This window comes from Acomys minous (genome assembly GCF_964271855.1).
Source record: "Acomys minous genome assembly, chromosome: 2".
NCBI classification, from domain to species: Eukaryota; Metazoa; Chordata; class Mammalia; order Rodentia; family Muridae; genus Acomys; species Acomys minous.
In genome coordinates, this window is record NC_140484.1 from 143664120 (window position 1) to 143676367 (window position 12248).

Here is a 12248-nt window from a genome sequence, read left to right on the forward strand (position 1 = left end):
CTGGAGCTTGCTGCCCAGCCAGCCTAGCCAACTCTGCAAGTCGCAGACCACTGAGAGACCCTGTCTCAAAAAGCAAGGTAGAGAGTGTTTGAGGAATGACACCCAAAGTGGACCTCTGGTCTCCCACACACGTACGCAGGCTCCTGTACTCACATGTACATTTACACAGACAAAAAGGAGGAAATGCATGAGAGAGCAGTGACTCAGTACGCTGTGAGTCTTCAAGACGGCTCTATCTGATGCCCTGATTGCAAATGTTCACTGCCAAGTTGTTCGGTTGGGAGGTTTGCATAGAACCCCACCCCACCCCCCACCCCCCGGGCCCCAGAGCCTTGCCCATGCTAGGCAAAGGCTCTACATACCCAACTCTCATTTAGTTTTTATTTCTTGTTTTAGACATGTTCTCCCTATATAGCCCAGGCTAGCATCAGACTCCCCATCCCCCACAGGTGTGCACTATGGCTGGCTTGTACGCAGCTTTCCAAGCCTGCCACACTCATCCCATTCCGTCTGTAGTCTGGGGCTCCCTTCCCACAGCAATGGCTGGCCTAAGCAGGCATCAGACAGCGTGACTCACATCTGACCTGACACGAGAACAGCTTGCTGCCTGGTCCAGCAGGAAAAGCCTTGGATCCAGGTCAAGCTGGCTCAGCCATTTCTAAGCTTGGATGACCTCTTTGGAACTCGGCTCCTCCAGCTGGGTGGTGCGCGTGTGGAAGATTCTAACAGGTTTATGGATTTCCAAGCACAGGCCCTGCACAAGAGGGATTCCAGAAATACAGTGACATTTCCTAAATTCCAACCAGAGCAAGGTCCTGTGTTTGAGTCCCAGAATCACACACACACACACACACACACACACACACACACAGGTCCTGTCGGAGTTTTTGTCTGATGCACAATAACAAATTGTGCTTTCACAATTGGCAAGCCTTTCACGTTGTACTTCCTACTCTGTCTGTTTTGTCCCTGCAGTCACCAAACAAGCCCACAATTCCTCAGGAAAAGATCCGGCCCCTGACTAGCCTGGACCATCCTCAGAGCCCTTTCTATGACCCAGAAGGTGGGTCCATCACACAAGTGGCCAGAGTGGTCATCGAGAGAATCGCCCGGAAGGTACTGTGAGGAGGGCAGATGTGCCACACACCTTTCTAGAATCACTGGGGCCTCTGGTGGGAAGCAACTCGGGCTGTGGGGTTTCTGGGCCTCCTGGGGTTTCAAGTATGAAAACTGTCCTTTTAGATGTAAAGTAGTAAAAGCCACCCAGAGTGGAGCCAGGCTCAAATGAATGAGTCGATCTACGCAGATCAGTTTATCACGAGTTCTTCAGTTCATTGTTAATGTCTGCTGTGGTGAGGGCATCTGTTTAGTCGATGCTTTTTTTGTTGTTGTTTTTGTCTTTGCTTTCTTGCATTTCTTTTCATCTATGCTATAAAAGTTGGCCCAGAGCTCTGCCATGGCATGGGTTTTGTGCCAAGGAAATATTAGATTTGGGTATCCCATCTCTCCCTTGTACAGTCTCTTTTCTCAAACGTGCACTCTCCGTTTCTTTTGCAGGGAGAGCAATGCAACATTGTACCCGACAACGTGGATGACATTGTGGCTGACCTGGCGCCAGAAGAGAAAGATGAAGGTTTGTTGTTCTCCTCTGTGGCAGGTGGCAACATAAACTGGCATGACCAGCAGCCTCCGAAATAACCAGATGCTAAGGGGGTCAAAAGGGGCTTAGTGTCTTAGTATGGGGCTTGGCATGTACCAAGCCTGGCTTCTATCCCCAGCACCTAGCCAAAACAAAAAACAACAAAAATAAAAACCAACCAACCAAAAAAAAACCCAAAAAACAAAAAACACCCCTAGAATCTAAGGTGACATCTGGCACCTGGTGAAGGGGTGACATTAGAAGAAGTACTTAACATCAGTTCTCTATCATGGCCACAAAAGTGGCATTTGTTAGGTTTCGCAGTAGCCACATCACTGCCTGCTCTGAGGCTTGTGTGCCAAGCTAGTCAGAAGCAAGTTCACCTACCCTTCATCAGGGCAAAGGGTCCAGGCCCTACAGTCAGGAGAGAGAGGCAGAGCCTTGGTTTGAATTTAAGGTTCCTCACAAAACCTAGACCTTCAAGGGTCTGTGACCCTGACAAGAAGCTAACCTTCCTACCTCTCTTCCCTCAACTAGGAAATGGGCATAAAAACAGACGCTGCCTCCGAGAGATGAGGCTGAATTACTAAGGTTCTTACAGGTGCCAGCACAGGGCAAGTGCTCAGTGAACTGGCACCTGTGGGTGGAGCCAATGGGAAAGTGAGTTGCAGGCGAGCTGCAGGCTTTCTAAAGCTGCCTAGGAGACGCCTATGTGCTCCGAACCAAATCTGCCCAGGGCAGGGCAGTGAGGAGAAGATGCACATATGCAAAAAGATTCTGCAGGAGGAGAGCGGCCGCTATTCGTTAGATGGTTACCAGCAGGATGTTAGAACATCATTTTTAAACGGAGAGAGTGTCCGCTTCCAACCCCAAACCCACAGCTGAGCCTTCAGAGAAGCCAATGGCGGCTTCCACAGGCTCCCAGGGAGAACAGGTCAAACACTCTTTACAGATGACACCCCCGAAACCTGCATCTACTCCAACTGGTCCCCGTGGTCGGCCTGCAGCTCCTCCACGTGTGAGAAGGGCAAAAGGATGCGGCAACGCATGCTGAAGGCACAGCTGGACCTCAGCGTCCCCTGTCCGGATACGCAGGACTTCCAGCCCTGCATGGGCCCCGGCTGCAGCGATGAGGGTAAGGGGACAGTCTGGGCTAGCTGGAGGAGACTGGAAAGGGAGGTCCCTCACACTACGGTGGGCAGTATTCCTGAAGTGACATCACTGTTACTCCTATAGTGTCCTCGGAACACAGCCCCATCATACTATAACAGAGTTCCTGAGACTGGCTGGCTTCTTCCTTTGTGTTACTTTTATGTCACCTAGACCAAAATGGCTGCTACAACATTAGGCGGGGAAGGTGTTATTTGGCGTCAGAGGATTTAGCCGGTGCTACTTTCTCAAGCTGGCCCCACTTCCAAAAGTCTCCACACACACTCCCCATTCTGGCTGAAGTTTACTCTTGACCCAGAGAGTATGCCCAGGAAGAGTGAACACAGACAGGAAGTGCATTTGGCTTTTACTTCTCAGGTGATGCCCGTGTCTTTAACATACTGGTTGGGGTCAGACCTCACAATCATATTCAGTCAGCTGGTCTGAAAAGAATTGATGCAAGAACTGAGACAAGGCTCCCTTCTCTGGCCATCAGACTCCTAGAATAGAGCAGTAGGCCTTTGTGTAAGTAAAGGTTTAACTGGATCTGTAGGGTTAAAATATTTGTATAAAAGTCTTAAAGGTGGAAGAGATAAAGATTTTTAATCTCTTATTACAAACATAAGTTTTATAATATTTGACAGAAAAGACTCATATATTATATTTCTTACAATAACACCACCATCTGGAGTCCAATAGTTCATACTTGAGCTGCTGGGGACATATATTCAACCACAGCACATGCTCGCACACACACACACACACACAAATACTCCAGCCATGGACATACACAGGACTACAGAGGCAGTAGATGTTTTATGACAAATTACAAACAACAAACAAGTAGCTTGTTTCTGACCCTTAGCTTGGTTCCATTTTCTTTCTTTCCTTCATTTTCTTCCCTTTTCTTTCTTCCTTCGTTTGGGAGCTTGGGAAAATACCTCAGCAGATAGCCCAGGCCAGCCTAGAGCTCTCTATAGCTCAAGCTGGTCAAGAACTCATGATCCTCCTGCCTCAGCCTCTGAGATTATAGGTGTGTGACATCTAGCTGGGCTTCCCACTGCTTTTTAAATAATTGTCATTCCTGCTCCCTCTCCCGAATTCCACCGGGGCCTAACGCAGGGCGCTTGCTTCATACCAGGACCTTCATGCTTATTGCTTACTTTATCTCTCTATCTGGAACTGCTCAAAGGTCAGGCTTGATTTCTGCAGGTTCGCAAAGCCTACGTCACCACACACAGCCTTCAAGAGTGCAGGAAGCCAATTGCTGGGCAAAGGGCAGCTGCCTGCGCCTGCACGGCTCCTCTCTTTCCCTGTATAGGTCTAGAATGTTTTCAGTCCTTATTCTGAGGTAAAAGGAGGCTGTGGCGGAGCTACACAGACTGGAATGGTGCCCAGTCTGAAGAAAAGCCATTCCAACCAGAGGCTAGCTAAGCCAGGCTCCCTCCGGTCCGCTACTTGCCAGCTTTTCCTAGCAGCAGGCTGGCCTGCCTCTCAGGGCTTCATTCCCATGGGGATCATCGCTAACCATCTGAGCCTCAGAGAGAGCACTGTGGAGGGACCAAGCCCTGCTACACAGAAGGCTGCAGTGACATTGGGGGGTCACTGTCAACACCAAGGCTCTTTTGGGGGGACTAGAGTAAGGAGCTAATGACAGCAGTGGAATTGAAGTCTTTTTCCCCTCCTCCTCAGGAAAGTGCCCCCAGGGAAAATGACAGTCTAAACTCCTGGACCCGTTCCTTGAACCTTGGACACGTACTCAGTCAATGCCTCTCCTCTCAGAGTGCTCCTGTACCGATGCCAGGTTCTTTCCTGCCCCCTCCTGAGCATGCTCGCTGTGTTGCAGATGGCTCCACCTGTACCATGTCAGAGTGGATCACCTGGTCGCCCTGCAGCATCTCGTGTGGCATGGGCATGAGGTCCCGGGAGAGGTACGTCAAGCAGTTCCCAGAGGATGGCTCGGTGTGCACGCTGCCCACCGAGGAGACAGAGAAGTGCACAGTCAACGAGGAATGCTGTGAGTTGGGGGACCGCGGGGTGTGTCCTGTAGGTGGGTGGGGCAAGCAGGTGGATCCCCGACACACACCCCAGAACTCCAACTGTATGAACTTCCTAGCTCCTAGCAGCTGCCTGGTGACCGAGTGGGGTGAGTGGGATGACTGCAGCGCCACCTGTGGGATGGGCATGAAGAAGCGGCACCGCATGGTCAAGATGAGCCCAGCAGACGGCTCCATGTGCAAGGCAGAAACATCACAGGCGGAGAAGTGCATGATGCCTGAGTGCCGTGAGTGGGTATGGGGAGGGCTCTGGGCAGGGAGCCTCACACTGGTGGCTTCTGGATAGAGTCCACCTGCAGCTGTAGTCCACAGGAGCAATTTCCCTGGGACAGTAAACTTAGATAATACATCATTGGCCAAATCCAAGCCATCCCTGGGTTTTTTTTGTTTATTTGTTTGTTTGTGGGATTGAGACAGGGTCTCATTGTAAAGCCCTGCCTGGCCTGAAACTTGAACTCACAGAGATCCCCCTGCCTCTGCCACCCAGGCACTGAGAGGAAAAGTATACACCACTGTGTCTAGCACATTCCTGTTTTACAATGGCCTTGTCAGGTATCATAAGGCACAACTCTGCCCACTCCGTTCACACAAACACACACACACACACACACACACACACACACACACACACACTCCAGGGATTTCAATTCAGACAAGCAAAACTGCATCACTGAGCCAATCCCAGTCTGGGGTACTACTACACACTGAGGGGTGTTCTGTGCTCTACCTCACTGACCTCGCCTGGCATCAGGTCATGACCACCAGCTGGGCCACAGGAGATATGGAAAAGTAACAAACACAATAGGCCGAGAGCCACTTCCTGTTCCGGCTGTTCACTCTGACCCCAGCATCCAACGCCACTCGATTCCAGTGGCCAGTGCCGCTGCGGGTAATATAGGGCTGAGCTCCAACCCAGCAGATGGTGCCTGTGATCTCAGTGCCAAACTTGGCTCTTGACCTAGACACCATCCCGTGCTTGCTGTCTCCCTGGTCCGAGTGGAGCGACTGCAGCGTGACCTGTGGGAAAGGCATGAGGACCCGCCAGCGGATGCTCAAGTCTCTGGCAGAGCTGGGTGACTGTAACGAGGAACTGGAGCAGGCGGAGAAGTGCATGCTGCCAGAATGCCGTGAGTCCCGGGTCCCGGAAGCCCACCCCTTCCCGCCTCCAACGTACCTTGATCCAGTGAGCCCCAGCCAGCTATGTGCTAATACGGCCAGCCCCAGCCAGCTATGTGCTAATACTGCCAGATAGGGAGGTGGCTAAGTGGATAAATCTCTTTGTGTACAAGCATAGGGACCTCCACATTAAAAGCCCAGCAAGCATGATGAACACGGGGCAAGCTGGCCAGACCAGCTGGAATCAGTGATCCCTAGGTTCAGCAAGAGTCCCTTTCTCAGTACATACAGTGGAGAACAATGGAGAAAAACACCAAAAATCATCTTTGGGCTTAGACATGCCTTTGCACACACATATACACGAAAAGAATGTGTATACTGTTAGATCCTATAATGAGACTAATTTGTCTGAGACAAAGGATTCTGTGTTGGCAGAATCCGACTTCAATCTTATTGTTGTCTGCAAACCACACAACGTGACTGTGCAGCCTAAATGGGAGACAGGTATTGAATGCGTAGCACAAGTCAACAGCTCCAGGCTTTTCCCTCCCCACTTATGGGCTTGTCTGACCCGTGAACTTTCTGAACCTTTCAATTCTATCCCTGCACCATGTGATCACTGTATTTCAGTGGAGGTTGGCCATTAAGTCAATGACGCCATCATCCTGGAAAGGAGGAAAGCAAAGGTCAGGTTCTCAAAGCCATGCTGCTCACATCTCCCTCTGAAACCTGTGTAGCCAGCCGCTGGTACCACTTGTCCTTGCTCCTCTGTTTCCCGGTCTGTACAGCAGCACAACAGTTTTAGGATGCTCTGAGGAGTAAACCCCACTCCTGGCACCAAGTGTAAGCAGGTGCAGGCCTCAGCCAATGAGCTCAGCAGCCTGAGGCTTTTACTAACCGTAGTTAGCTACCTCGATGACTGGACTCCATAGCCTTTACTAAATGGCTGACAAGCCACCAATTCAAATACGCCTTTATATCCACAGGGTCCATTACAGGGGCCCAGGACGTGAATACCTGCAGGGCACTGTTAGGAGCAAATAGCTCCTTTAATCCTCATAGCCTAATTCAAAAGTTACAATTATCCCTATTAGGCAGTGTGAACTGGTCCAGGCTTTACAAAAACAGCATGTGGAATCATTTGCTGCCTTGGACACACACTGGAAATCAGACCCAAATGCTGTTTCCCCTCACAAGAAATCGCTGTATCTTTTACAACGAGAAAGCCATAGAACACCTCTGCTCTGGAATTCCCTACCTGGGCTTCAGTGTGCTTTACCCAGACCACCTATGCAGGATGTAGAGTAAGAAAGACTGCACAGGTTTGAGAGACCCCTAGGTAAGGGCCCATGGCGGCAAGCCACCTGCCATCTTGTTCTCTCCAAAGGCTATGAAATACGTGGCCATTCTCTGAAGACCGTATTATGGCTTCCCTGAGGAAATATAGGTTCCTTGAGGCCTTGGGGGGTGGGGGGAGGTGTCAGTGCCACCTGATATGACTATTCTAGGAAGATACCTGACGGGGCATGAAGCTAGAAAAAGACCTTCAAAGTCCCCGGTCACCTGGCTAAATCATAGAGGGGTTGGAATGAGAAGAGTGTGGGGTCATGAGCTGCCACCAACCTTGCCCCCACTGCTGACTGGCTGTGTTCTAGATAACCCCACTGTGGCTTGAAACCAGTTTCTCCTGGAAAATGGCCTGTTGTTCTTGGCAGCCTAGCTGAGAGGGCCAAAGGGGTATACTCAACTATTTTGTTCCAGACATAGATACACTCACACCTGTCTGTATCTTGCCAGCCATCGACTGTGAACTCAGTGAGTGGTCCCAGTGGTCTGAATGTAACAAGTCATGTGGCAAAGGCCACATGATTCGAACCCGGACAATCCAAATGGAACCTCAGTTTGGAGGTGCACCCTGCCCAGAGACTGTGCAACGCAAGAAGTGCCGTGCCCGGAAATGCCTTCGCAGCCCGTCAGTCCAGAAGCTGCGCTGGAGGGAGGCTCGAGAGAGCCGGCGTAGTGAGCAGCTAAGGGAAGAATCGGATGGCGAGCAGTTCCCAGGTACCATTCCTGGGGGGCCTGATCTGGGCTCAAAGAGAAGAAAGAGGCACTTCTTGGATTATTCAAACCAAATTTTGATTCCCAAGTACTAAAAAAAGCATAATTTATACAGAAGAGATTGGGTTGATATTTGTAGCAAAAAAAAAAATATTAGATATGATAATTGACTGTCAAAATAGGTTTTCAAGCAAAGAGCCTCTAGAAATTGTACTCTGTTCTTTCTTCACATTTGTAAAGCACTTGCTCACAATCAGCTATGACTAACCACCCCCATTTGCCCTTGCAAAAAGGGGAAACCGATGGCACAGACGTGTGAGAGGAGCCTGGTTGTCTAGGGAAATCTTTATGACCCCTCAGACCAATCATCCCTTTAAGGGTAGGGCTGAGACGGGACTGCCCTGGCCTATGGCTTCTTGGTTTAGTGCTAACCACACAGATTAGCATTTGGATTTTTATTTTTTCAAATTAAGTTGGGCCCAGGCTGCCACATAAGCAGTGAGCACTCCCAACAGAACAATGAACCAAGCACAAAGGAAGCCAGAGAATGGGCACACAGCAAAGTTCAAGCCAATGCCAGAGCAGAGAAGTCTTGTGTGAATCTTAAGGAGCTTGCCGGTTAAAGAGCACACTGAGCCGGCCGACCTCAGCACTGCCAAGGCAGAGCACCAGAGGACGCACTAAGCAACAACAGGTGGGATGCAAGCATGAAAGACTGCAAGGAGAGGCAGGAAACCAGACTAGAGACTTGGGTGTAAAGTGAGCGACTGATCGCAGAGGAGTTGGGGTCTTATGGTGTTAACTGACCCGCATTAGGTGATTTAGAGGAGACAAAGCACGGAGGCCAGTGTTGCTTATGGCTGGGGGAAGGTTGTGGAAAAAGGTGCCTCAGCAGGTAACGGCACTTCCTTCCAAGCCCAACAGCCTGAGTTTAAGTTCTAGAAGCCACATGGTGGCAGGAGAGAACCAACTCCACAGAATGATTCTCTCATCAACGCACACACTAGGCTAGGCACTCATGCAGCTATGCATAAATAAGAAACATAAACCCATTCTTTAAAAATCATCATCCCAAGGGTGGGATGGCTCAGTGGTTAGGCGCACTGACTGCTCTTCCAGAGGACCCTGGTTCAATTCCCAGCACCCACCAGGGGGCTTGCACCCTTCTATCACTCTAGTCCCTGGGGATCTGGTGCCCTCTTCTGGCCTCCACAAGCACTGCATGCATACGGTGAACAGATAGGCAAAACATCACACACACATAAGAAAAATTTAATAAGCCCTACATGGAATGACAGTATTGAATGAGCTAATCCAAACCGAGCAAGCCAAATGATTGACAGGCCCACACAGTGATGAGTTAAGATGATCCAACGCTTAAATCCATGGGCACATGTTCTTTGAATTCCCTAGGGGCAAAAAAGGTGATCATATAAAAGTGGGAGTGGGCTGACTTCCTTAAGACAGCCTTTCATCCCAGTACTTGGGAGGCAGAGGCCAGCCTGATCTACAGAGTTAGATCCAGGACAGCCAAGGCTAGACACACACCCTGTCTCAAGAAAGAAAACAAACGAAAAGGCATTTCATCCTTCAGCAGAGATGGACTACTAAGCAGGCCCTTTCCTTAGGAAGTGGTCATATGCCAAAAATGTCTATGGCAGGCGGTCAGCCATTAGTCCATACCGGATGACGGCAGCTTTGTGCTAAGAAGTTAACTCTGCTGTGGTATGGTAAACAGGTACCTAATACACAGTCATGAGCACGCTGTGTTCAGAGGCGAGCTATATGAGTGTTGTCGTATGACCTCATCTCTGGAGGTCAGAGGAGGTTCATGTTTCATAGGAAGAAGAAAAGAATTGTTCCTTTTACTTAGTACTCGGTAGGCTAAAAGCTCGGGCAGGGAGGCTCATGAAGTACCTCAGTGCTCCCTGACCGTCACAACTTAGAAGTCAGGGCTTTAAAGAAAGCTTTATTAGCACTCCCCTGCAGCTCAGAGACAAGCTGGCTTAGATTCTGAAGTTTAGCTGTGTTGGGCTCATTCTTATCAATCAAGTAGGGAGGGAACAGCACCCCCAGCGTCACCTGCTTTCTGGGGGCCTCTTTCTAGAGGATCTCGTCAGTGAGGTCACCAGACTTACTCCCACCTAGCGGTTCTTCTCAGGCATGGTGCCTGCTCACACCCAAACAAGCCGAGCCTAGGCTCACAAGGTGGGAAAACAGACTGCCCTTTGACAAGAAGGGACCCAGTGCACTCATTACTGGCCATAGCTTTTCAACCCATCACATATGAACTAATAGGCCCTAATAAAAACATCAGGCACTAATTAATTCAATCACGCATTACACAGAGAAGCAGCAAAAGGCCAGACAACTCACTGGACAGCCCTCTTGGGAGTCACCACTCGCATTTTGCTGGCCTAACCAGTCTCCTACTTTCAGGCTGTCGGATGCGCCCATGGACAGCCTGGTCAGAATGCAGCAAGCTGTGCGGAGGCGGGATTCAGGAGCGCTACATGACTGTGAAGAAGAGGTTCAAAAGCTCCCAGTTTACCAGCTGCAAAGACAAGAAGGAGATCAGAGCGTGCAACGTGCACCCTTGTTAGCAGGGGTGCGACTCCCCGGGGCTGCATTCCAGAGTCCAGTCACCAATGGTTGCGTGGTCTGTTTGCTTGTTTAAGATGATTTAAATCGTGTCCACTAGTTTTCATTTTTAAGGTGTGGTTTGCCCAATAGTCTTATGGATGCCAAGGGGCATCCTGTCTGAATACTTGTTGGTGGGTGCAGGTCAAGTGGGGCACCCTTGTCCTCAGGCGGCCCTCTTCCTACACTGACATAAGTAGTATTGGATCACCTTGTACTAAACTGCTTAAGCAGGGCAGAGACCCTGGCCACGTCCACAGAGAGAAGCAAGCATTTTCTCGCTGCCAGGAAGCAGCATGCGGGAGACAGGGCATCAGATGCAGAGGACAGATTGCCCTGGCTCACCTTTGGCTTGCTCATTGTCACGGAAATCTCTTTTCATTTAGCATAACTCCGGGGATCTTGGTAAGTCTCCTGGGTCATGAGTTCCTCGTGCCCTTGAGGACAAGAACGAAGGTTTATGGTTTATGGTATCAGAAAGGCAGCGAGTGATGATGGCTGCTTTATCTCATTGTGAGCAGTGAGAAAGGAAATTTAGCATAAAATACACTTCCCTTGGGTTTTGATTGTTGGTGCCACGCCTGTCTTAGGATGCTGGACGTTTGACAACCTTTTGTCAACAGATCCTTCTTTGAACTGATGCAGACAGTAAACTAGGTACTGGTTCCAAACCCGACTTAAAATCTTCCTACACATATCCCAGACCTTTTAAGTTTCCCAGACTTCCTTAGAATAAGGCATTACAGCTCTGAGAACTACCTGCTAAGTCTGCCAGGAAGCCCCCAAGTCAACCCCTCAACAGGAATAATATCTTCCCTAGTTAAACATTTTTAAAGTCATGATACTGTAAGGAGGAGGGAGAGACAACCTATTTCCATGACAAAGACACAAACATAGAAGGGTTATTCAGTCATGCCTGAGTCTGATTTCTGGGCCAGGCCCTGGTTCTCAGGGACAGTCCAGGAGGAAGGCCAGGAGGTCCCACCGACCCCCAAGCCGTCGGCAGTGAGCTCCAGCCACCAACCAGAGCACGAGGACCTTTACAGTTGCGACCTCATTGGCAGGTTTTGCTCGCGCATCTGTTAAAACTATCAGCACATTCTTGTGCAAATCCATGTCTATTAAAGCTTCACACAAATACACACTGAGGGCAAGGTGCACACAGTGCTTTGCACACACTACTTTAAGAATCTGCATTAAAGACATCAGGAAATTTCCAGCCACATTTATGTACAACCCCCGAATATGTATTTTCCTTAACACAAGAGAGCCTGTTCAATAAAAACAACAAAACAAATCTCACTGGGTCTGTCTCTGCTTTTAGGCCAATTAAATGGCGGGAGGCTCGGGTCTTTTTCCAGCAGTTACCTTGGTTATAGAACAAGATGGAGCTTCTGTTCTCTCCAGGCAGGCCGCTGGCGTCACACCCCTCAGCCGTCAAAAGCCTGGATTATTTCCAACGTTATTTTTAGATATTTTTAATGAATTGCTTTCTCCTTCAAAGGCATATAATACAAAGAAATAAGACGCTTAATAAATTTCCATTTGGGATCCCCAAACCTTCCCTAAGAAGTGCCTTGCTCACACAT

General features: G+C 49.5%; 1 protein-coding gene across 1 annotated transcript in view; it reads left to right on the forward strand.

Annotated features, from left to right (window-relative positions):
• SPON1 (spondin 1) overlaps nt 1-11956 on the forward strand; it is a 284780-nt gene extending 272824 nt beyond the window's left edge. Inside the window, exons 9-16 of the mRNA XM_084772987.1 lie at nt 976-1116; nt 1558-1633; nt 2592-2774; nt 4635-4805; nt 4905-5072; nt 5808-5972; nt 7759-8022; nt 10459-11956. Coding sequence (XP_084629113.1) covers nt 976-1116; nt 1558-1633; nt 2592-2774; nt 4635-4805; nt 4905-5072; nt 5808-5972; nt 7759-8022; nt 10459-10622 — 1332 coding nt within the window. The 3' untranslated portion in view covers nt 10623-11956. The remainder of the gene's footprint in view (nt 1-975; nt 1117-1557; nt 1634-2591; nt 2775-4634; nt 4806-4904; nt 5073-5807; nt 5973-7758; nt 8023-10458) is intronic.
• The last annotated feature ends 292 nt before the right edge of the window (nt 11957-12248 follow it).